At 45.4% G+C, this 26762-nt stretch overlaps 1 protein-coding gene across 6 annotated transcripts in view; it reads right to left on the reverse strand.

The window, feature by feature from the left end:
* Positions 1-26762, reverse strand: part of LOC311008646 (galactose-specific lectin nattectin-like) — a 98356-nt gene that overhangs the window by 59321 nt on the left and 12273 nt on the right. For 2 of the 6 annotated variants that reach the window (XM_084002428.1, XM_084002427.1), the window contains 3 exons: positions 22016-22060; positions 2463-2507; positions 2271-2315 (listed from right to left, as the gene is read on the reverse strand). In XM_084002428.1, coding sequence (XP_083858554.1) covers positions 2271-2315; positions 2463-2507; positions 22016-22060 — 135 coding nt within the window. Of the gene's footprint in view, positions 1-149; positions 383-1414; positions 1524-1636; positions 1772-1859; positions 1997-2086; positions 2132-2270; positions 2316-2462; positions 2508-5395; positions 5441-7095; positions 7374-21102; positions 21249-21365; positions 21475-22015; positions 22061-26326; positions 26490-26762 lie in introns of those variants that run through there. The other 4 variants (XM_084002431.1, XM_084002432.1, XM_084002433.1 and 1 more) reach the window with 4 other exon arrangements.

Consider the following 26762-nt stretch of genomic DNA (forward strand, 5'->3'; position numbering starts at 1 on the left):
AATGTGTTTTCGAACAAACCGCCAACACGTCGTACGTAGAGCGACGGGACGAAGCGCATCGAGCGTTATTGAAAGTTACGTACTGATAATAATACAATAATATATAAATAATACTCTGATAGTAACGTGCAAATAAAGATTTCTCAGACTTTGTTTTTCATGCTTAAACCTTTAATTATGTGTAAGACGAGATAAACTCTGAAGGAAGAAAAGAAGAAAGAATTATGGATCAATAAGACACAACGATCAGGTGATCAGATGATCAGCTGCTGCACGTTTCTCCTTCATCCAAACAGATGAAAGCGTTTGCAACGATAGGCTTTGACGGCGCAGACGGACGGTCTTTTGTCTTTGCAGGACTGGTCGTTAAACTTCCTGTGACCTGTGAAACACAGAGGGAGATGTTAAGGGGCAGAGCGGCACCTTTACTGGATCTGGATCCATCTGGATCTGGATCCATGTGGATTCTGGTGTGAAGCTGCTAGCAAAGTTAGCTTCTATAATTCAAGGTCAACTTTACAGCTTAAAGGGACTTAGGGCAGGATTTGTGAAAAAATAAACATTCACTTTAAGTCTTTTAATGCTAATGGGTGATGAAGCGTTCAAAACCAAAAAGAATGAGACCACACACATATCTCCCCATTGCCTTGAACAGGCTGTGTGCTGCATGATGTACTGCAATTCGTGGTCCGAATTTCCCGCGCAGTCCGGCGGACGTGACCTCAAATGACGCTGAATGCGCGTACTCGGCGGCTTGGAGACCAGAAGAAGACAAGCGCGGTGGACTCAAGTACTGTATGTGTAGTAATGGACTCTGCTTCGGCCGGAAAACGACCCACCAGCACACAAAGTCCACTAAAAAGTAATACCAAGAAGAAAACGAAGGTTTTATCAGCGGCAATTCGTCATCCTAAAGTTACACTAAAATAAACACTTGTTTACTTACTTCGTCGCTTGACATGATGCTGTTCGCAGATGTATGCTACCAACGTAGTTCCGCGGAGGCATGTGCGGAGGGCTTGTAGTAAACAGTCACGTGAACAGCGAGTAAATAAATAACCGTGTCACAGCATCAGCTGCACTGAAGAGTTCGTGCGCGCTACCGCGCCGGCTTGGCAGATGGCTGCAGTTACCCTAACGGCCGTCGTGTCACTGTTGAGTCTTATTTCTTGATCCTGCCCTAAGTCCCTTTAAGTGTTAAAGTCATCTTAGTAGCTAACTAGCATTGGTAGCGACCTGTCAATCAGCAGGTAAGCCCCGCCCCCTAAAGCATCCCCTGCTTTCTGGTCTGTTGGACTTTAAATGGGCCATAATGTACTAAATGAATATATATATATATATATATATATATATATATATATATATATATATATATATATATATATATATATATATTTATTTATTTATTTTTTACCTCCAAAGTTCATCTCCAGACAGTCTTCATTGCCAATATTATTAGGCTCTCTGTGATGCCAGTTGTGGAATTTAAAACCTGAACCGTCACTCCAGAACCAGAACCCCTCCTAGAAGATTAGAATACAACATTAAACCATAGACTGTGTGGGGGGGGGTTCTCTAGCTGGCTCTGATTGGATGATGTTTTCAGCGAGGTTACTTATCGTTCTGTGCGACGCACCTCTTGTCCATCGGAGCCTCCGAGCCACGTTCTCGGGTATGAACGGCATATCTTCTTGATCAGATTCTGGATCAGCCTGTACTCATGGAGGCTGTGCACCGATGCCAGGTTTCCACCGCGGGCCTGACAGTTTCTCTGGGGGGGGGGGGGTGGAGAGAGACGTCACATGTCGAGCACAGGCAGCCAATCAGAAGATGAACAACATTGCGAACCGTCCCATCACCTCGGCGTTGGCCCAGCTCAGCGGCGTGGAAACATAGAGGAAGCAGCGGCCGTGGGCCCTCGTCCAACCCCTTTTACACGACAACGACCACCTCCAAAACCGCTTCCACAACCACCTCTTTACGACGGCGTGCTCCACTGGAAACGCATTTAGAGAAAACGTTTACTAGAGTTCAATGTTTCAGCCATTCAGACATTCTGTAAAAATCGGAACAGATAGCAACTCACCGTTAGGAGGAAGCGGCTCTGTCGTGTCCTCCGACTCCGGAAGACCTTCAAGTTTGGAAAGGAACCCGGTAACTCGGTAACTCACTAACTCGGTAACTCGGTAACCGAGTCCCACGAACAATAATTCAATATTTCAGCTGCAACAAAAGACATTCTGTAAAAATCGGACCAGATAGCAACTCACCATTTGGAGGGAGCGGCTCCGTCGTGTCCTCCAGCTCCGGAAGACCTGGAGGTTTGGAAAGGAACTCGGTAACTCGGTAACTCAGTAACTCCCTAACTCGGTAACTCGGTAACCGAGTCCCACGAACAATAATTCAATATTTCAGCTGCAACAAAAGACATTCTGTAAAAATCGGACCAGATAGCAACTCACCATTTGGAGGGAGCGGCTCCGTCGTGTCCTCCAGCTCCGGAAGACCTGGAGGTTTGGAAAGGCACTCGGTAACTCGGGAACCAAGTCCCACAAATGGGTCGATGCCAACGCAAAAAGCCATCTGTTAATTTTTCTAAAACTTAACACCTAATGTTGCCTAAAACCGACGTTGTTAAGTTTGAACCTAAAGTCTGAAAGTCGTGCTGAACGACTAGAAAAAGTTCATAAACTCCCAAATTTATGATGCTTACAACCTATGCTAGCTAATGGGGGAGGGGGTAAATTTTCCGAGAAATACATTTGCCACTTTTTTCCTCAGAATATTGCCCCCTCTCTCCCATCCGTGTTTTTTCCCTACAGTGGCCGTGATACGCTGTCGAACTTTTGTTACTGTAACAATCCCCCCAAAAATCTTCACAGCTGTCAAATATATGTATACCTCTGAGATACTCAAGCACAAATACGGTGTACTTGCACGTGTACTTTCCCCTTGTTGCGTTCCCATGATGCCCTGCGTTAACACTCACCGGTGGTGGCGCCGGCGGCGGTGGTCAGAGCCGCAGCAAAGACGAGCAGAGACTCGGCAAGGTCAGCATCGTGGTTCGGACGAAGATCTTCAACAGGAAACGAAAATGCGAACGAAGCAAAACTGTAGCAGGTTGGTCTCCTTTCAGGGTCGACTGGTGGCTTCAGCCTCCCTGCTGCTCTTTTATTCAGCCAAGTCGTTGTTTTAGGACGGCACCACCCGGCCGGACTTGTTGACCTTAACAGCCAATGCAAGTCCAGAACAACAATTCTTGAGAAGTTCCTCTACAACAGGATCTTTCATGGTAGTGGATTAGCAACGAGGCGTCATCTGCAGACATGGAGACGCTGAAAGAAGATATTAAACAATCACAGGTGACGTTGTGTGGGTTAATAAGGCGTCTCTACAGGTGTTAGGTGTCGTGATCAACGGCTGTCTGACAGGAAGGCTCTCCGATCTAAGCGGTTTACTTTTAACTTTTCTAAAGAAGCAGTTGATTGGTTTGGGTCATATCTTCAAACTCGAGAACAGTGTGTTAAAGTTAACGAAGAAAAGTCATCTATTTTAAACACAATGTGAATACCCCAAGGTTCAATACTTGCTCCACCGTTTAGTCGTTTGTAACCGGTGAACAGTGAGAATTAACTGATGTGAAACGATGCGTTGGTGAGAAAACAGACTGAACCGTGAACCAGACTCCTGGTCGGGCAACGAGGTAACACATCCATTGCTATGAAATTAAAGATGCATCACATGTCACCAGTAAAGTTATAGACGCCCAAAGGTAAATATTCGGTAAGAGAGGGGTGTGATGGAGACGAATCTGTGAAGATGAAACATTTAATGTGAGCAGAGCAACACAGACACACATTTATCAATTTGGGGAAATACTCTTATCACCTCCATATTGACTTCTATCCCTTCACAATAAAAGCTCTAAACATGTAGCATCACTGCTGACCTGGGGAAACTTAAATTCACTCACAGTGTTTGTTATTATGGACGGTCCAACAGCAGTTTCAAACAGTTTGAAAGACGAACAAAACAAAACTACAAATCTACACAGTTCGGTTCAGGGAACACTCGGTTCAGTTTAGGAAAAAAAAAAAAAAAAAACATGAAATTCAAACACAAAAACGCAACAAAAGTACACATTTTGGAACTTTTCTGAGGAAAGGTAAAAGAGGAAAACACCAACACGAAAGGTAGCCCCGCCCCCTAAAGCATCCCCTGCTTTCTGGTCTGGTGGACTCTAAATGGACCATAATGTAGTAAATGAACATCATGCTGAATTGAAGAAGACTTGAAACTAGAGATTGAGACCATAAACTCATGTTTACAATGTTAACTGGGATAATACATCAAGAGAGAAGTAGGACCATTTTCTCATAGACTTCTATACAACCAGAGAGGAGTCGCCCCCTGGTGGCCAGCAGAGAGAAGTAGGACCATTTTCTCATAGACTTCTATACAACCAGAGAGGAGTCGCCCCCTGGTGGCCAGCAGAGAGAAGTAGGACCATTTTCTCATAGACTTCTATACAACCAGAGAGGAGTCGCCCCCTGGTGGCCAGCAGAGAGAAGTAGGACCATTTTCTCATAGACTTCTATACAACCAGAGAGGAGTCGCCCCCTGGTGGCCAGCAGAGAGAATAACAGTTTAAGGCAGTTCAGATCTGGAGGTCGTCTCATGGTTCAGTGCACCACCTGACTTCTGCAGACTTGTTTGAAACAAATATACAAAATATATACATATATTTACCTCGAAAGTTCATCTCCAGACAGTCTTCATTGCGATAATTATTAGGCTCTCCTTCATGCCAGTAGTGGAAGTTAAAACATGAACCGTCACTCCAGAACCAGGACCCCTCCTAGAAGATTAGAATACAACATTAAACCATAGACTGTAGGGGGGGGGTTCTCTGGTCGGCTCTGATTGGATGCCGTTTTCAGCGAGGTTACTTATCCGTTCTGTGCGACACACCTCTTGTCCATCGGAGCCTCCGAGCCACGTTGTCGGGTATGAACGGCTAATCTTCTTGATCAGATTCTGGATCAGCATGCACTCGTGGAGGCTGTGCACCGATGCCAGGTTTCCACCGTGGGTCTGACAGTTTCTCTGCGGGGGGGATGGAGAGACATGTCACATGTCGAGCACAGGCAGCCAATCAGAAGACGAACAAAACTGCGAACCGTCCCGATCACCTCGGCATCGTCCCAGCTCAGCGGTGTGGAAACATAGAGGAAGCAGCGGCCGTTGGCACTCGTCTAACCCCCTCTACACGACAAAGACCTCTTAACGACGACGTGCTCCACTGGAAACACATTTAGAGAAATGTTTATAAGAGTTCAATGTTTCAGCTGCAACAAAAGACATTCTGTAAAAATCGTAACAGATAGCAACTCACCGTTTGGAGGGAGCGGCTCCATCGTGTCCTCCGGCTCCGGAAGACCTGGAAGTTTGGAAAGGCACTCGGTAACTCGGTAACCGAGTCCCACAAACGGGTCGATGCGAACACAAAAAGCTGTTGGTTTTATAAAATGAACACCTTTTGTTGCCTAAAACCGACGTTGTTCAGTCCGAACCTAAAGTCTGAAAGTCGTGCTGAATGACAAGAAAAAAATAAAAGGAGAATTCATGTCCACGAACGGTGTATCAGGGCCACTGTAGGAAGAAAAGTTGCAAATATTCGAGTCACAAATTTATGATGCTTACAACCAGCATCTATGCTAGCTAACGTCCCATGAACGTATGTTTATGCTCATCCCAACGTGCGACGCCTCGTTAAGGTCCTTAGGGTGATGATGCTAATGCTGATTGTTGCTTTTATTCATATGAGAACATGTTGTCATCTTATGGGTGTTTATTGATCGGGCCGGTTGGGCTGAGATTCTAGCGGTAGCTTTCACTTGTTGTCATAGCAACGGCAAACATCCGGCGTAAGTGGGAACCAAACTTCTTCATATCGCCGATATTCATTCTATACACCTGTATGTTAACGTGAATACATGGAAAAAAAACACAGAGGTGAGGGAGGGGGTGAATTTTCCGATCAAAAAATTTGCCAAAAAACTCACAAATTCGCCCCTTTTTTTCTCGGAATATTGCCCCCTCTCTCCCCTCCATGTTTTTTCCCTACAGTGGCCGTGAAACGTTGTTGAACTTTTGTCACTGTAACAATCACCAAAAAAATATCTTCACAGTAATTACAGCTGTCAAATATATCTATATATAATACTCACCTGAGATACTCTAGCACAGGGCTATTCAATTAAATTGTTCAGGGGGCCACATTGTCAGAAACCCAAGGGGCCGGGGGCCAGACCGCCCCCCTGAGCCATTAATGTCATTATATGTATACTTGACACAACACGCTACCACATTTTCACAATGTTTATTTAACTACATTGCAAAAGTAACATACTTCTCATGTAAAAGTGCTTAATATCTGTGCAACAACTGTAAACATGCTTTCTTGATTAGAACGTAGCTAGCTTCATCACACATCTCCTCGAAACCATTTTAAATGAAATATAAAACATCTTTGAAAAAAAAACATTTAAGTGCAGGATGTGCATCTGGCTTTTAGCTCCATCACAGCAGCTCAAAAAAAGCATATCATGTCTTCTTTTAGCTACAACACATTTGAAAATAATAACACATTTATAGTGCATCTGATGAGGTAAACAGCAGCTCACTTAAGCTACAATCAACTTTTCTTTTTTTCAGTTTTGATAGCGACATGGTTACACACCAGCTAGTCTAGTGGAGGCGAGCTGCAATGTTTGTTTTCTTTTTCAACGCACGTCGTGCAGGAGCCGCTTCCTTGTTTGAATCTTCTTCTTCCTTTTCTCGCGTCTTTTGTGTGCATACCGCCACCTATCTTCCCGGGGGATGTATAACATGCTATTTTACCAGCACTTTGCTGGTATGAAGGATTTATTTATTTATTTAGAAATCTTCCGCGGGCCAGTCCAACTTGATTGGCGGGCCGGATTTGGACCGCGGGCCGCCAATTGAATAGCCCTGCTCTAGCACAAATACGGAGTACTTGAACGTGTACTTTCCCCTCTTTGCGTTCCCATGATGCCCTGCGTTAACACTCACCACCAGTGGCTGCGCCGGCGGTCAGAGCCGCAGCAAAGACGAGCAGAGACGCGGTCAGCATCGTGGTTCGGACGAAGATCTTCAACAGGAAACGAAAATGCGAACGAAGCAGAACTGTAGCAGGTTGGTCTCCTTTCAGGGTCGACTGGTGGCTTCAGCCTCCCTGCTGCTCTTTTATTCAGCCAAGTCGTTGTTTTAGGACGGCACCACCCGGCCGGACTTGTTGACTTTAACAGCCAAAGCAAGTCCAGAACATTACATCATTCTTGAGAAGTTACTCTACAACAGGATCTAAGGATCTAGTGGATTAGCAACGAGGCGTCATCTGCAGACATGGAGACGCTGAAACAGAGATATTATCACAGGTGACGTTGTGTGGGTTAATAAGGCGTTGTATCGTAATGGAACGGCACCCATCTACCAACACTGGTCAAACCTCACGCCCCGAAGCGAGCACTTCGCTCCTCTACTTCAGCTGGCCGGCTGGTACCACCATCGCTATAATCAAACAAATGTCGCTCAGCAAAGTCCAGACTCTTCTCTGTTCTGGTCCTCAGTGGTGGAACGAACTCCCGACTAATGTCAGGACAACAGAGTCACTGCCATCTTCTGAAAAAGGCTCAAGACTCACCTGTTCAGACTTCACCTGGATTCTGCATAGCATGACCCACTAACACTCCATGTTCTTACCTATAGCACTTTGATCATAGCACTGTTGCTCTTAAGGTATGTTTGATGAACAGCTACTACTTTACTCAGACGAGGATCCAACAGTTGTTTCTATTTTTTAGCTCTTACTTTATCGGCAATGATATGTTGTGGTTTCTTTCTTTTGACAAATGTACTTATTGTAAGTCGCTTTGGACAAAAGCGTCTGCTAAATGCCCTAAATGTAAATGTCATATCTTCAAACTCGAGAACAGTGTGTTGAAGTTAACGAAGAAAAGTCATCTTTTTTAAACACAATGTGAATACCCCAAGGTTCAATACTTGCTCCACCCTTTAGTCGTTTTATAAATTACTTTAACATTCCCCGATCAAAAGCCATCCGTTGGCATCACTAACAAATACTAAAAAGATACTTAACTTTGAGAGCTTCACTCATCTTTGTTTTCTTAAATTAATGTTCAAATGTCTACATAGTTGAGTCCCGAGCCTCTTTCCAGGTCCATCCAGAGACCTGCCATAACAGAGCGACATCTAGTGGCCGGATGTAATCAATGTTGTCAATAGTACCTTTAAGTGTTGGCTAAAAGAGAAACAGAGCTGTACCCTTTAACTCTTCCTGATATTTAACTTGTAAATGTAATAATATACAGTACTGACTTTGTGGTGTGTATATTCGTGTACTATGTAATGTAGTTTTTATATCTTATTATGCTGATTATGTCATGACTGTGGGTTTTGTTGTTTTGGTTTCTGGGGTTTTTGTAGTCCTTCTGTCTTGTCTTGTCACTTGTTTTTCTTGTCTTGTCCATGTCATGACTGTTGGTTTTTGTAGTGTTGGTTTCCTGTTTTATTTTGTAGTCCTGCTGTCTTGTACTTCCTGGTCCTTGTTGTTTCTGCTGTCTTGACTCCCCCACAGTTTTCCATGTTTGATTTGAACTTTGCCTTTTTTTGTTGCTACTTTGCCTTTTGTCCCCTTTTTGAATGTTTTTTTCTACCTGACTCCCTTGTTTTTGTATTCAGCTTAAATAAACCTCACTTTTCGTTTCTCCCTATCTTGCCCCCTCGGCTGATTAACTGCATTTGGGTCCTACCCGTTGTGACAGATTATGTATATGTATTTTATGACTGTGTAATGTAGTTTTTATATCTTATGCTGATTATGTATATGTATTATATTACTGTGTTATGTAGTTTTTATATCTGATTATGCTGATTATGTATATGTATTTTATATCTGTGTAATGTAGTTTTTATATCTTATTATGCTGATTATGTATATGTATTTTATATCTGTGTAATGTAGTTTTTATATCTTATTATGCTGATTATGTATATGTATTTTATATCTGTGTAATGTAGTTTTTATATCTTATTATGCTGGTTATGTATATGTATTTTATATCTGTGTAATGTAGTTTTTATATCTTATTATGCTGATTATGTATATGTATTTTATTACTGTGTAATGTAGTTTTTATATCTTATTATGCTGATTATGTATATGTATTTTATATCTGTGTAATGTAGTTTTTATATCTTATTATGCTGATTATGTATATGTATTTTATTACTGTGTAATGTAGTTTACAGCAGGTTGTTCATTGATATAATTTTGTGCTGATTATGTTGTGTACATGTACGAGCTTAACGAGGGTTGAAAATAAAAAATAATGAGCTATAAACTCTGTGCAGCACATCAGTTGCATTCTTTGTATTGGAAGGACGTTAAACTGTATCGTCCCTATTTAAATACAATTCTATTCTATATGGTGCTTTATCATTGAACCGTCATGTCACATTTTTTTTAGGGGGGGGGGGGGGGGGGGGGGTTGTTAAAAGGCTTAATAAACAAAAAAAGATAATAAGTTTCGATGTGTCAGGCTTTGCAGGGTTAAAAGGAGGTGTAACTGGTAAACTGAGAATGAACTGATGTGAAACGATGCGTGAACCAGGCCTGTTTGCTCCGACTCCTGGTCTGGCAACGAGGTAACACATCCATCACTATGAAATTAAAGATGCATCACATGTCATCAGTAAAGTTATAGACGCCCAAAGTTAAATATTAAGTCTGTCACGGTTGGTAAAACTACAGAGTCACATGAAAGACTGAAAAACAGCAGCATTATAGACCATCATGCATTGCTCTGAAGGAAAGGTGACGGTCGGTAAGAGAGCCGAATCTGTGAAGATGAAACATTTAATGTGAGCAGAGCAACACACACACATTTATCAATTTGGGGAAATACTCTTATCGCCTCCACGTTGACTTCTTTCCCTTCACAATAAAAGCTCTAAACATGTAGCATCACTGCTTGAACTCACTCACAGTGTTTGTTATTATGGACGGTCCAACAGCAGCTTCAAACAGTTTGAAAGACGAACAAAACAAAACTACAAATCTACACAGTTCGGTTCAGGGAACACTCGGTTCGGTTTAGGACGGAAAAAACCCCCCCAAAACATTCAATTCAAACACAAAAACGCAACAAAAGTACACATTTTGGAACTTTTCTGTGGAAAGGTAAAAGAGGAAAACACCAACAACGCAAGGTAGCCCCGCCCCCTAAAGCATCCCCTGCTTTCTGGTCTGGTGGACTCTAAATGGACCTGTCAATCAGCAGGTAAGCCCCCGCCCCCTAAAGCTCCCCTGCTTTCTGGTCTGGTGAACTCTAAATGGACCATAATGTACTAAATGAACATCATGCTGGATTGAAGAAGACTTGAAACTAGAGATTGAGACCATAAACTCATGTTTACAATGTTTACTGAGAAAATACATCAAGAGAGAAGTAGGACCATTTTCTCATAGACTTCTATACAACCAGAGAGGAGTCGCCCCCTGGTGGCCAGCAGAGAGAAGTAGGACCAATTTTCTCATAGACTTCTATACAACAAGAGAGGAGTCGCCCCCTGGTGGCCAGCAGAGAGAAGTAGGACCATTTTCTCATAGACTTCTATACAACCAGAGAGGAGTAGCCCCCTGGTGGCCAGCAGAGAGGATGCATGTTTAAGGCAGTTCAGATCTGGAGGTCGACATCAGAAGCAAACTGCAGTTTCGTTGTTCAGGAGGCGACGCCAAAACTAGAGAAATAAATAACAATATATGTATATATATGAACCATGGAGGTAAGTATATATATATATTTGGTCTGGAGAAAGGAAGGAAGCTGCTTTGTCTCTTGTTGGTAAGTCAGAAACTAATTGTAGATTTGGGTTTAGGCATTGTGTGTGTAAAGCTAGTGGTAACATTTAGTCTAGTATTGATAGCTTGTTGTTGAACTTCTTGTGAAGCTGTCTATGGTAAGTGAGCAATCAGCTTGTTTGAGCCAGCTCACCTGTAGTGAATAGACTTGATTAGAGGGAAGGAGGAGCCACAGTCAGTACTTGCGGTAAATTGAGCACTTAAAAGGCTGTCACTACAGCGTCAGCTGCAGCGTCGGGCCATCAGAACGAAGACAGCTGAACAAAGACACAGGGAGTCTATCTGTGGGAGTCCAGAGAGGAAGCCCATTGAGGTAGGTATAACATCTCAACCCCCCCCCCCCCCCTCGCAGCCATGTGTCTTATCCTATCCCAGTCAGGACATCGCACTGGAGAAGATTTTACCGAAGTCCCTTCATTCGAGGCTGTAACCCATCCAATCTCTGCTACCCACCAATCTCCACCGGTAAGGAACTTGAAGTACTAGGGGGGCTGTGGAACTGCCAGTCTGCAGTCAAGAAGGCGGACACCATCTCAGCCTATGCCTCCCTGCAGTCTCTCCACTTCCTGGCCCTCACAGAGACCTGGATCACCCCAGAAAACACTGCCACTCCAGCTGCCCTTTCAACTGCCTACTCGTTTTCACACTCCCCAAGACGAACAGGGCGAGGAGGAGGAACTGGGCTCCTCATCTCACCCACATGGTCCTACCAGGTCCTTTCTCTCGACCACCAACCCCAATCTATGCTTGAATTTCACGCCGTCGCTGTCACCATTCCTTTCAAACTCAACATCATAGTGATCTATCGCCCACCCGGTCCTCTTGGTGACTTTTTGGATGAGATGGATGCCCTCCTGAGCTGCTCCCCTGATGATGGCACACCGCTCGTCGTCCTCGGTGACTTCAACATCCACTCGGGAAAGCTACACTCATCTGAATTCATCGACTTCTTTTCCGCATTTGACCTTACGCTCTCCCCCTCTCCACCAACTCACCGGGCCGGGAACCAACTTGACCTTGTCTTCACAAGATCCTGTGGCATCTCGGCAATCTCTGTTACCCCGCTCACCGTGTCCGACCACCACTTTGTGACTTTCTCCCTCCCCATGAAGCCCACCACATCCCTCCCCTCTACGCCTCGAATGGTCACCAGCCGCCGCAACCTGAAATCCCTCACTCCCTCCGCTCTCTCCTCAACTGTTATCTCCTCGCTCCCATCCTCGGAACAGTTCTCCTTAATGCCTACTGAGGAAGCCTCCTCTATCCTGATGTCCTCACTCGCCTCTTCTTTGGACACTCTCTGTCCCCCAATCGCACGACCGGCGCGATCATCTCCCCCCCCTCCCTGGCTGTCTGAACCTCTGCGAACCAACAGATCATTGTTGCGAGCGTCAGAGAGAAAATGGAAGAAATCGGGACAGCACGAGGACCTTGCTCACTACCACCTCCTCCTCTCTGACTTCACCTCAACTGTTTCGGCAGCTAAATCTGCCTTCTACCTGGCAAAGATCAACTCTTCTGCCTCCAACCCCAGGAAACTCTTCTCCATGTTCTCTTCCCTCCTCACCCCTCCTACCCCTCCGCCCCCTTCCTTCCTTACTGCCGATGACTTTGCAACTTACTTTACCAAGAAAGTAAATGACATCAGCTCATCATTCACGCCTATTCCCTCCCAGAAGACATCTCCCCCAACTCTCAACTCGGATGGTCTTACCAGCTTTAGCCCCCTCACCTCTGAAGACGTTCACGCACTTGTTACATCTAACCGTGCCACCACCTGCTCCCTTGACCCGATTCCCTCCTCTCTTCTCCAGGACATCTCACACGACATCTTGCCATTCCTCACCACCCTGATCAACTCCTCCCTCACCTCAGGTGTCATTCCAGCGGATTTTAAGACCGCTATCGTGAAGCCTCTCCTGAAAAAACCCACCCTTGACGCTACTGACATCCAAAGCTACAGACCTGTATCTCTTCTTTCATTCCTCTCTAAAACCTTGGAACGTGCTGCCTACAACCAACTGTCATCCTATCTCTTGCGGAAGAACCTCCTAGACCCTAACCAATCAGGATTCAGGACTGCCCACTCCACTGAGACGGCCCTCCTCACTGTGACCGAGTCCCTGCGAGACGCCAAAACATCATCCAACTCCTCCGTTCTCATTCTCCTTGACCTATCTGCTGCATTCGACACAGTCAACCACCAAATTCTCCTCTCCACTCTGGCTGAACTTGGCATAACCGACTCTGCTCTCACCTGGTTTACATCATACCTGACAAACCGCACCTTTCAGGTCACATGGAATGGCTCTATGTCCAAACCCTGCTCTCTGGACACGGGTGTCCCTCAAGGCTCAGTATTAGGACCGCTTCTGTTCTCACTATACACCAGATCACTAGGTTCTGTTATCACATCGCATGGATTCTCCTACCATTGCTACGCTGATGACACCCAGCTGTTCCTCTCTTTTCCCCCGTCCTCTGACGCTCACATTGCAACTCGCATCTCGGACTGTCTGGCTGACATCTCTGTCTGGACAACTGCACATCACCTCAAGCTTAACCTGAATAAAACCGAACTCCTCTTCATCCCAGGGAAAGACTGCCCTCACATGGACCTGTCGGTCACTGTTGAGGGCATCACAGTATTTCCTTCCTCAACTGCGAGGAACCTGGGTGTAATCCTCGATGACCAACTATCCTGCACCCCCAACATCACTGCTGTGGCCCGATCCTGCAGATTTGCCCTCTACAATATCCGCAGGATTCGGACCTTCCTCACAAAGGATGCAACGCAGCTCTTGGTCCAAGCACTGGTCATCTCCCGCCTTGACTACTGCAACTCTCTCCTGGCCGGACTCCCGGCCTATGCGATTAAACCATTGCAGCGTATCCAGAACGCTGCAGCACGCCTTATCTTCAATCTACCCAAATTCTCCCACGTGACCCCCCCTCCTCCGTGACCTCCACTGGCTCCCTGTTGCAGCACGCATCCAATTCAAGACGATGACACTGGCCTTCAGGGCCATCAATGGAACGGCACCTGCCTACCTTCAAACACTGGTCAAACCTCATGCCCCGAAGCGAGCACTCCGCTCCTCTACTTCAGCTGGCCGGCTGGTACCACCATCGCTGAAATCAAACAAATGTCGCTCAGCAAAGTCCAGACTCTTCTCTGTTCTGGTGCCTCAGTGGTGGAACGAACTCCCGACCAATGTCAGGACAGCAGAGTCATTTGCCATCTTCCGAAAAAGGCTCAAGACTCACCTGTTCAGACTTCACCTCGACTCTACATAGCATGACCCACTAACACCCTCCCTCGACCCCCCCCCCCCCCCGCAAAAAAAACAAAAACAAAAAAACAAAAACTCGGATCGTAGCACTGTTACTCTTGAAGTACTACTTTACTCAGATGAGGACCTAGCACTTGTTCTATTTTTAGCTCTTACTGCATCGGCAATGATACGTCGTGGTTTCTTTGTTTCCTTCTTTTGACAAATGTACTTATTGTAAGTCGCTTTGGACAAAAGCGTCTGCTAAATGACCTAAATGTAATGTAAATATATATATATATATATATATATATACACACCTACCTCCATAGTTCATTTCCAGACAATTCTTATAGGCTCTCCTGGACTCCAGTAGTGGAAGTTAGAACCTGAACTGTCACTCCAGAACCAGGACCCATCCTAGGACATTAGAATACAACATTAAACCATAGACTGTAGGGGGGGGGGAAGCCGTTTTACATTTACATTTACATTTAGGTCATTTAGCAGACGCTTTTGTCCAAAGCGACTTACAATAAGTACATTTGTCAAAAGAAGGAAACAAAGAAACCACAACGAATCATTGCCGATAAAGTAAGAGCTAAAAATAGAACAAGTGTTAGGTCCTCATCTGAGTAAAGTAGTACTTCAAGAGCAACAGTGCTACGATCAGAGTGCTATAGGTAAGGTTTTTTTTTGTGGGTCATGCTATATAGAGTCGAGGTGAAGTCTGAACAGGTGAGTCTTTTTCGGAAAATGGCAAATTACTCTGCTGTCCTGACATTGGTCGGGAGTTCGTTCCATCACTGAGACGCCAGAACAGTCGCTTCGGGGCGTGAGGTTTGACCAGTGTTTGAAGGTAGACAGGTGCCGTTCCATTGATGGCCCTGAAGGCCAGTGTCATCGTCTTGAATTGGATGCGTGCTGCAACAGGGAGCCAGTGGAGGTCACGGAGGAGGGGGGTCACATGGGAGAATTTGGGTAGATTGAAGATAAGGCGTGCTGCAGCGTTCTGGATACGCTGCAATGGTTTAATCGCATAGGCCGGGAGTCCGGCCAGGGATGTTGCAGTAATCAAGGCGGGAGATGACCAGCGCTTGGACCAAGAGTTGGGTTGCATCCTTTGTGAGGAAGGTCCGAATCCTGCGGATATTGTAGAGGGCAAATCTGCAGGATCGGGCCACAGCAGTGATGTTGGGGGTGCAGGATAGTTGGTCATCGAGGATTACACCCAGGTTCCTCGCAGTTGACGACGGCAATACTGTGATGCCCTCGACAGTGACCGACAGGTCCATGCGAGGGCAGTCTTTCCCTGGGATGAAGAGGAGTTCGGTTTTATTCAGGTTAAGCTTGAGGTGATGTGCAGTTGTCCAGACAGAGATGTCAGCCAGACAGTCCGAGATGCGAGTTGCAATGTGAGCGTCAGAGGACGGGGGAAAAGAGAGGAACAGCTGGGTGTCATCTGCGTAGCAATGGTAGGAGAATCCATGCGATGTGATAACAGAACCTAGTGATCTGGTGTATAGTGAGAACAGAAGCGGTCCTAATACTGAGCCTTGAGGGACACCTGTGTCCAGAGAACAGTGTTTGGACATAGAGCCATTCCATGTGACCTGAAAGGTGCGATTTGTCAGGTATGATGTAAACCAGGCGAGAGCAGAGTCAGTTATGCCAAGTTCAGCCAGAGTGGAGAGGAGGATTTGGTGATTGACTGTGTCGAACGCAGCAGATAGGTCGAGGAGAATGAGAACGGAGGAGTGGGATGAGGCTCTGGCGTCTCGCAGGGACTCGGTCACTGTGAGGATGGCCGTCTCAGTGGAGTGAGCAGTCCTGAATCCTGATTGATTAGGGTCTAGGAGGTTGTTCAGCGAGAGATAGGATGACAGTTGGTTGTAGGCGGCACGTTCCAAGGTTTTAGAGAGGAATGAAAGAAGAGATACAGGTCTGTAGCTTTGGATGTCAGTAGCGTCTAGGGTGGGTTTTTTAAGGAGAGGCTTCACGGTAGCTGTCTTAAAATCCGCTGGAATGACACCTGAGGTGAGGGAGGAGTTGATCAGAGTGGTGAGGAATGGCAAGATGTCGTGTGAGATGTCCTGGAGAAGAGAGGAGGGAATCGGGTCGAGGGAGCAGGTGGTGGCACGGTTAGATGTAACAAGTGCGTGAACGTCTTCAGAGGTGAGGGGGCTAAAGCTGGTAAGACCATCCGAGTTGAGAGTTGGGGGAGATGTCTTCTGGGAGGGAATAGGTGTGAATGAGGAGCTGATGTCATTTACTTTCTTGGTAAAGTAAGTTGCAAAGTCATCGGCAGTAAGGGAGGAAGGGGGGGGGGAGGGGTAGGAGGGGTGAGGAGGGAGGAGAACATGGAGAAGAGTTTCCTGGGGTTGGAGGCCGAAGGTTACTTTTCTGTTCTGTGCGACGCACCTGTTCTCCATCAGAGCCTCCAAGCCACGCTCTCGTATCTAAACCGCTTATATTCTTGATCAGATCCTGGATCAGCTCGTACTCATAGAGGCTGTGCACCGATGCCAGGTTTCCACCGTGGGTCTGACAGTTTCTCTGCGGGGGGGATGGAGAGAGACATCACATGTCGAGCAAAGGCAGCGAATCAGAAGATGAACAACACTGCGAAACGTCCCAATGCTCCACTGGAAAGATATTTAGAGAAAACGTTTCAGCTGCAACAAAAGACATTCTGCAAAAATCGGAACACATAGCAACTCACCGTTTGGAGTGGTCGGCTCCGTCGTGTCCTCCGGCTTCGGACGACCTGGAGATTTGGAAAGGCACTCGGTAACTCACTAACGAGTGAACAACGATGGCCACTTCAGAGCTGTATATCACCCACAATGCATTGCAGTGGTGCACGAAAAATATGTCCATGCGGTGGCGATAATGAACCTCAAACACAATTGTCTGCTGTCTATTCACCACCAAGGAAGAAGAAGAAAGAAGAAAATAGAAAATGAATTAAATTTAATTCATTTTCTTAAATTGTGCAGTTAGACTGTCTGTTGCAGAGTTATGGCAGAGCCCACCGTTTACAAGTGTAAGTATAAGGTGACGTGTTGCCATCAAGCGTAGAATACGTCTTCGTCTCAATGAAATGAGTCTCTGCATATTCTGTGTAATTTGGAATAGGCAGTATAGCGCTACTCCAACAACGTGTGGTTGATCCATGATTGTCTGGGCTGTTAGTGAACGAGGGCAGGTGTGTTCCATTTACCTCTTTCACTCCCCCTCCGCCCTCTTTCCCTCCGCCCTCCAAGGGGCCTCCGTGTGACGTCATAGCAAGGGCTGAGGGCGAGTGAGCGAGGGCGACTCAAACTGTTTTTGGAACGCAGCCCAGAGCTCAGCTGTCTCGCTCGCCCCGACTCGCTCTCTCTCTCTCTCTCTCTCTCTCTCTCTCTCTCTCACACACACACACACAGCAAGCATGGTGGACCAGCTGACTCATGCACTCACACACACACACACACACACACACACACACACACACACACACAAAGGGTCGGAGTGTGTTGGAGGGAAAATGTGTGTGTTGATGCAGATTTGATGCAGTGAGAGAGAAAGACGACGATGATTTAAGACCAGACCGGCGTATCGGAAATCAACGTCGTCATGGCGACGCCGCCCGTCGGCCCCTGGACTGCGGTTTTGAAGAGTTTGGCCGTCGCCATCTTGGACGTTTGCAACCAGTAAAGGGGGCAGGACCACGCCCCCCTCACCACCAAACAGAAGGACGATGCTGCAACTCCGTACGTGGACGGAAACGGGATGTAAAGATCAGAAACACTTTTTTGACACAAAGTGGTTTCAAGCCATTTAACAATTCTAACGTGTTACATTTAAACGGGTTCCCAACACGTTTCTCACAAATTCATTACGAAACAAGTTATAAATATCGGGACATAAACATCGTACAAAAATAGCAATGAGCTCCCGATCTATTTGGCCGATTAAATTATTTTGAAATTCATGTATTTGTTAAAATAAAATTCTAAATCCAAATGTGTTACTAATACATTCAAATTTGTAATATGTGACAAAGACATTACAATTAATAATATTAAAAATACATTACAATTATCAAGATTATTACTCATACATTAAATAATGAATATTTGTACTAATACATTATCATTTTTAATGATACACTATTCTAAACAAATGATCAATAATCTTATTGATACAGTAAAGGTATAAAAATATGCTACGTCAAAATTATTACAGTTATTACTAATACATTTAAATTATTTAAAGGAAAGGAGTTCAAATTAAGATTAACCAAATTATTAATAAAAATGTGTTTTCAAACAAACCGCCAACACGTCGTACGCAGAGTGACGGGACGTAGCATATCGAGCGTTATTGAAAATGATGTACTGATAATCATACAATAATATATAAATAATACTCCGATAATAACAATGTGTAAAGAAAGATTTCTCAGACTTTGTTTTTCATACTTAAACCTTTAATTATGTGTAAGACGAGATAAACTCTGAAGGAAGAAAAGAAGAAAGAATAATGGATCAATGAGACACAACGATCAGATGATCAGATGATCAGATGATCAGATGATCAGATGCTGCACGTTTCTCCTTCATCCAGTCACATGATAGGGATTGATGGCGCAGACGGACGGTAGTTTGTCTTTGCAGGAGTGGTCGTTAAACTTCTTCTGACCTGTGAAACACAGAGGGAGATGTTTAGGGGCAGAGCAGCACCCATACTGGATCTGGATCCATGTGGATTCTGGTGTGAAGCTGCTAACAACGTTAGCTTCTATAATTCAAGGTCAACTTTACAGCTTAGTGTTTAAGTCATCTTAGTAGCTAACTAGCATTGGTAGCGACCTGTCAATCAGCAGGTAAGCCCCGCCCCCTAAAGCATCCCCTGCTTTCTGGTCTGGTGGACTCTAAATGGACCATAATGTACTAAATGAACATCATGCTGGATTGAAGAAGACTTGAAACTAGAGATTGAGACCATAAACTCATGTTTACAATGTTTACTGAGATAATACATCAAGAGAGAAGTAGGACCATTTTCTCATAGACTTCTATACAACCAGAGAGGAGTCGCCCCCTGGTGGCCAGGAGAGAGAAGTAGGACCATTTTCTCATAGACTTCTATACAACCAGAGAGGAGTCGCCCCCTGGTGGCCAGCAGAGTGAAGTAGGACCATTTTCTCATAGACTTCTATACAACCAGAGAGGAGTCGCCCCCTGGTGGCCAGCAGAGAGAAGTAGGACCATTTTCTCATAGACTTCTATACAACCAGAGAGGAGTCGCCCCCTGGTGGCCAGCAGAGAGAAGTAGGACCATTTTCTCATAGACTTCTATACATCCAGAGAGGATGCATGTTTAAGGCAGTTCAGGGCCCTAATTTATAAAACTGTGCGTAGGATCCTTACTAAAAGTGTACGTACGCCAAAAAGCCAAAGTTTGCGTGCGCCAAAAAAAAATCTGATTTATAAAACTGTGCGCACGCAAGCTGTACGCAATGTTTCCTTTATAAATCACAGGATCACCTACAAGTGTGCGTACCTGAGTCCCGCCCTGTACACGCCCACATTTTACTATGTTAATGAGCCGGCATGCAATCGTTTCCGTGTGGTGAATCACGGCGACAGGTCAGGAAAAAGCAAAGAAACGTAACTTTTCAGAAACGGAGAAAGAGACACTTGTTGGGGAGGTGGAGGTATAAGGATGAACAGATTTTTAACTTTTATTGTATATAAAACATATCGTTAAATAGTTTTTGTCCTTCCAGAGTCTGCAGCGTGTGGCGTAGAGGAGGGTGACGTGAGGAGGGTGATGTGAGGAGGGTGATGTGAGGAGGGTGACGGTGAGGAGGGTGATGTGAGGAGGGTGATGTGAGGAGGGTGACGTGAGGAGGGTGATGTGAGGAGGGTGATGTGAGGAGGGTGACGTGAGGAGGGTGATGTGAGGAGGGTGACGGTGACGGGCCCTCGGCACAGCGTCCGGGTCCGGCGCAAAGCAGCAGCGCACCCCGGACGCATGGCACATCAAGCGGTCGGGTGCTCACTGATGCCGTCCTGCAACTTCAGCGAGACACAATCACCGCCATCAACGTTGCAGATGAGCTACGGCAAACGCGCACTGTGATTAATAAAATACTACGTTTACAATGAACATTGATTGTTGTCTTCCTTATCTTACAAACGCAGCATAACATCCTCACGGATTCTTGCGCCCTGTTGATACCCCTCCAGTCGGGCAGGGGGCCGTGGCTCGGGCTCATCATGCTGGGGACTCTACCACCTTTGCCGGGTGGTAGATTCTGCCTCCTGAACGTTCGGTAAAGTTGCGCTCTCCACGCTCCACGACTGAGCGCGCACGAGCGTGCCACTCATTATAGTGCATTTCCTCTGCGCTCTGGTGGTTTAAAAACGAGGATAAGTGTAACAATTATACGATGGCTTAATGGCTGTATGTATGTGCGTTGATGATATATATAAATAAGGAGAACATGTAGTTATTCCCGCTTGTTCTACAGTGATCTAATGGAAGGTATTTATACTGTATTACATGCATTTGGGCCGTCTCCTCCTCCTGCGGTGACAGCGCTGATTCAATATTTCAAAATGATTTTGATTTAAGATACAAGTCAGATTTTAAAAGAAGGTTTTAATATGAAAAAAACTATCACTCATTAAAAGCGTCAAAAACATTGTTGGAGTTCATCATGATAACGCAGATCTAACGTATGATATGGAGTGTAATTAAATGTGTGCAAGTCATCAAAAATATATAGTTCTTCTCAGGTTTACTGCTGATTCCCTTCCAGTCTCCAGAATGTGCGTACCGGTACGCATGCCTCAGAGTTTGCTTACGGGTACGCACACTTTCCCGTCAAGTTTGGTTTTTATAGATCACAACATTTGCGTGGAAAGTGGCGTACGCACGTTTCCAGCCCCGTTTTGTGCGTACGCAAGCTTTATAAATGAGGGCCCAGATCTGGAGGTCGTCTCCTGGTTCAGTGCCTGGTTGTTTGAAACAAATTTGTTTGTACATCAGGAGGAAACTGTAGTTCCGTTGTTCAGAAGGCAACATCCGGAACTAGATAAATAATTAATAACAATATATATATACATATTTACCTCGAAAGTTCATCTCCACGCAGTTTTCATTGCCAAGATTATTAGGCTCTCCTTTCTGCCAGTAGTGGAAGTTAAAACATGAACCGTCACTCCAGAACCAGGACCCCTCCTAGAAGATTAGAATACAACATTAAACCATAGACTGTGGGGGGGGGGGGGGGGTTCTCTAGCTGGCTCTGATTGTATGCTGTTTTCAATGAGGTTACTTATCCGTTCTGTGCGACACACCTCTTGTCCATCATTGCCTCCGAGCCACGTTGTCGTATGTGAACCGCTCATCTTCTTGATCAGATTCTGGATCAGCCTGTACTCGTGGAGGCTGTGCACCGATGCCAGGTTTCCACCGTGGGTGTGACAGTTTCTCTGGAAGAGATGGAGAGACATGTCACATGGCGAGCACAGGCAGCCAATCAGAAGACGAACAAAACTGCGAACCGTCCCGATCACCTCGGCGTCATCCCAGCTCAGCGGTGTGGAAACATAGAGGAAGCAGCGGCCGTGGGCCCTCGTCCAACCCCTTTTACACGACAAAGACCTCTTAACGACGACGTGCTCCACTGGAAACACATTTAGAGAAATGTTTATAAGAGTTCAGCGTTTCAGCTGCAACAAAAGACATTCTGTAAAAATCGGACCAGATAGCAACTCACCGTTTGGAGGGAGCGGCTCCATCGTGTCCTCCGGCTCCGGAAGACCTGGAGGTTTGGAAAGGCACTCGGTAACTCGGTAACTCACTAACTCGGTAACTCGGTGACTCAGTAACTCGTTAACCCATTAAATCGTTAACTCGGTAACCGAGTCCCACAAATGGGTCGATGCGAACACAAAAAGCCATCTGTTGGTTTTCTAAAACTAACACCTTTTGTTGCCTAAAACCGACGTTGTTCAGTTTGAACCTAAAGTCTGAAAGTCGTGCTGAACGACAAGAAAAAAATAAAAGGATGCCTCGTTAAGGTCCTTAGGGTGATGATGTTGATGCTGATTGTTGCTTTTATTCAGGCCATGTTGTCATCTAATGGGTGTTTATTGATCGGGCCGGTTGGGCTGAGATGCTAGCGGTAGCTTTCACTTGTTGTCATAGCAACGCCAAACATCCAGCGTTAGTTGGAACGAAACTTGTTCATATTGGCGATATTCATTGTTTACACCTGTATGTTAACGTGAATACATGCCAAAAAAAACACAGAGGTGTGGGAGGGGGTGAATTTTCCGAGAAATAAATTTGCCAAAAAACTCACAAATTTCCCACTTTTTTCCTCAGAATATTGTCCCCTCTCTCCCATCCGTGTTTTTTCCCTACAGTGGCCGTGATACGCTGTCAAACTTTTGTTACTGTAACAATCCCCGAAAAAATATCTTCACAGTAATTACAGCTGTCAAATATATGTACACCTCTGAGATACTCTAGCACAAATATGGTGTACTTGTATGTGTACTTTCCCCTCTTTGCGTTCCCATGATGCCCTGCGTTAACACTCACCGGCGCCGGCGGCGGTGGTCAGAGCCGCAGCGAAGACGAGCAGAGACGCGGTCAGCATCGTGGTTCGGACGAAGATCTTCAACAGGAAACGAAAATGCGAACGAAGCAAAACTGTAGCAGGTTGGTCTCCTTTCAGGGTCGACTGGTGGCTTCAGCCTTCCTGCTGCTCTTTTATTCAGCCAAGTCGTTGTTTGAGGACGGCATCACCCGGCTGGACTTGTTGACCTTAACAGCCAAAGCAAGTCCAGAACATAACATCATTCTTGAGAAGTTCCTTTACAACAGGATCTAAGGATCTAGTGGATTAGCAACGAGGCGTCATCTGCAGACATGGAGACGGTGAAAGAAGATATTAAACAATCACAGGTGATGTTGTGTGGATTAATAAGGCGTCGTATCGCTACAGGTGTTAGGCGTCGTGATCAGCGGCTGTCTGACAGGAAGGCTCTCCAATCTAAGCGGTTTACTTTTAACTTTTCTAAAGATGCAGTTGATTGCTTTGGGTCATATCTTCAAACTCGAGAACAGTGTGTTAAAGTAAACAAAACGAAAAGTCATCTATTTTAAATACAATGTGAATACCCCAAGGTTCAATACTTGCTTCACCGTTTAGTCGTTTTATAAATGACTTTAACTTTCCCCGATCAAAAGCCATCCGTTTGCATCACTACCAAATACTAAAAAGATACTTAATTCTATTATTAATACTTCTGTCACCTTCCCTCATGGTGAGAAAACAGACTGAACCGTGAACCAGACTCCTGGTCTGGCAACGAGGTAACACATCCATCACTATGAAATTAAAGATGCATCACATGTCATCAGTAAAGTTATAGACGCCCAAAAGGTAAATATTAACTCTGTCACGGTTGGTAAAACTACAGATTCACATGAAAGACTGAAAAACAACACAGCTTAATAGACCATCATGCATTGCTCTGAGGGAAAGGTGACGGTCGGTAAGAGAGCCGAATCTGTGAAGATGAAACATTTAATGTGAGCAGAGCAACACAGACACACATTTATCAATTTGGGGAAATAGTCTTATCACCTCCACGTTGACTTCTATCCCTTCACAATAAAAGCTCTAAACATGTAGCATCACTGCTTGAACTCACTCATAGTGTTTGTTATTATGGACGGTCCAAAAGCAGCTTCAAACAGTTTGAAAGACGAACAAAACAAAACTACAAATCTACACAGTTCGGTTCAGGGAACACTCGGTTCGGTTTAGGACAAAAAAAAACCTAAAACATGAAATTCAAACACAAAAACACAACAAAAGTACACATTTTGGAACTTTTCTGTGGAAAGGTAAAAGAGGAAAACACCAACAACGCAAGGTAGCCCCGCCCCCTAAAGAATCCTCTGCTTTCTGGTCTGTTGGACTCAAAATGGCGGCTCCTGGACTGCGGTGTCGAAGCCTTTGGCCGTCGCCATCTTGGACGTTTGCAACCAGGGAAGGGGGCAGGGCCACGCCCCCCTCACCACCAAACAGAAGGATGATGCTGCAATGTGGATGGAAAACAGGACGTAAAGATAAGAAACACTTTTTTGACACAAATTCATTACTAAACAAGTTTTGAAAAATATCGTAGGAACAGAAACATCGTACCAAAATAGCAAAGAGATCCCCAATCTATTTGGCTGATTCAATTATTTTGAAACTTCTTCTGACCTGGGAAATACAGAGGGAGATGTTTAGGGGCAGAGCAGCACCCTTACTGGATCTGGATCCATCTGGATCTGGATCCAGATGATTCTACATATTATCTGGAGAAAGGAAGGAAGCTGCTTGTTGGTAAGTCAGAAACTATTTGTAGATTTGGGTTTAGGCATTCTGTGAGTAAAGCTAGTTGTAACATTTAGTCTTGCCTGTTGTTTACATTGTTGTGAAGCTGATCTTACTGAGTGGGCAATCAGCTAGTTTCAGCCAGCTCAGCTGTAGTGAATAAACTTGATTGGAGGGAGGGGTCTCACTCTGCGCATGAGGTAAACTGAGCACTTAAAAGGCTGTCACTACAGCATCAGGACAGCCGAACGAAGACAGTTGAACAAAGACAAGGGAGTCTATCTGTGGGAGTCTGTGGGAAGACAGCAGAACAAAGACAAGGGAGTCTATCTGTGGGAGTCTGTGGGAAGACAGCAGAACAAAGACAAGGGAGTCTATCTGTGGGAGTCTGTGGGAAGACAGTTGAACAAAGACAAGGGAGTCTATCTGTGGGAGTCTGTGGGAAGACAGTTGAACAAAGACAAGGGAGTCTATCTGTGGGAGTCTGTGGGAAGACAGCAGAACAAAGACAAGGGAGTCTATCTGTGGGAGTCTGTGGGAAGACAGCAGAACAAAGACAAGGGAGTCTATCAGTGGGAGTCCATCGAGGAAGTCCATTGAAGTAGGCATAACATCTCAACCACCACCCATCGCAGTCATGTGTCCTATCCCAGTCAGGACATCAAACCAGGGAAGATTTCACCAGAGACCCATTGGTCGAGGCTGTAACCCATCCAATCTCTGCTACCCGCCACTCTCCACCGGTAAGGAACTTGAAGTACTAGGGGGGCTGTGGAACTGCCAGTCTGCAGTCAAGAAGTCGGACACCATTTCAGCGTATGCCTCCCTGCAGACTCTCCACTTCCTGGCCCTTACGGAGACCTGGATCACCCCAGAAAACACTGCCCGACAGCTGCCCTTTCAACTGCCTACTCGTTTGAGAGGGCAGCAACAATCTTACAATTCCTCGGTTAAAACCCGAAACGAGGAGGTCCAAAACAACCAAGGAAAAGAAAACACCGGTGAGAAAGAAGGAAAAAAAGAAAGATTGCGACGAGGCCCGTGATAAAACCAGAGTCAACATCGGACCCGCGTTTCAAAGGTGGCGTGATCTAAGGGATTTCAAAGGGCACGAAGTCGAGGGGAAGGAGCTCGGTGGTCGAGGGGGAGGAGCGTGAGAGTTGTAAACATTCTAAATCTGACAGAGTTCCCTCGATCCGCCGGACTTGCCGACTGGGACTTTAAGTTTGAACCTAAAGTCTGAAAGTCGTGCTGAACGACGATGAAAATTCATGTCCATGTACGCAAATCTTTCATCTGCTTTTGTACAACGGTGTATCAGGGCCACTGTAGAAAGAAAAGTTGCTTATTTGCGAGTTCATAGCCTCCCAAATTTACGATGCTTACAACCAGCATCTATGCTAGCTAATGAGGGAGGGGGTACATTTTCGGAAAAATACATTTGCAACTTTTTTTCCTCAGAATATTGCCCCCTCTCTCCCCTCCGTGTTTTTTCCGTACAGTGGCCGTGATACGCTGTCGAACTTGTGTCACTGTAACAATCACAAAAAAAATCTTCACAGTAGTTACAGCTGTCAAATATATGTATATTTAATATTCACCTCTGAGATACTCTAGCACAAATACGGTGTACTTGCATGTGAACTTTCCCCTCTTTGTGTTCCCATGATGCCCTGCGTTAACACTCACCGGTGGTGGCGCCGGCGGCGGTGGTCAGAGCCGCAGCAAAGACGAGCAGAGACGCGGTCAGCATCGTGGTTCGGACGAAGATCTTCAACAGGAAACGAAAATGCGAACGAAGCAAAACTGTAGCAGGTTGGTCTCCTTTCAGGGTCGACTGGTGGCTTCAGCCTCCCTGCTGCTCTTTTATTCAGCCAAGTCGTTGTTTGAGGATGGAGCCGCCCGGCCGGACTTGTTGACTTTAACAGCCAAAGCAAGTCCAGAACATAACATAATTCTTGAGAAGTTCCTCTACAACAGGATCTTTCATGGTAGTGGATTCGCAGTGAGGCGTCATCTGCAGACATGGAGACGCTGAAAGAAGATATTAAACAATCACAGGTGACGTTGTGTTAGTTAATAAGGCGTCGTATCGCTACAGGTGTTAGGCGTCGTGGTCAGCGGC

This window comes from Eutrigla gurnardus, assembly GCF_963514095.1.
Source record: "Eutrigla gurnardus genome assembly, chromosome: 23".
Lineage (NCBI taxonomy): Eukaryota > Metazoa > Chordata > Actinopteri > Perciformes > Triglidae > Eutrigla > Eutrigla gurnardus.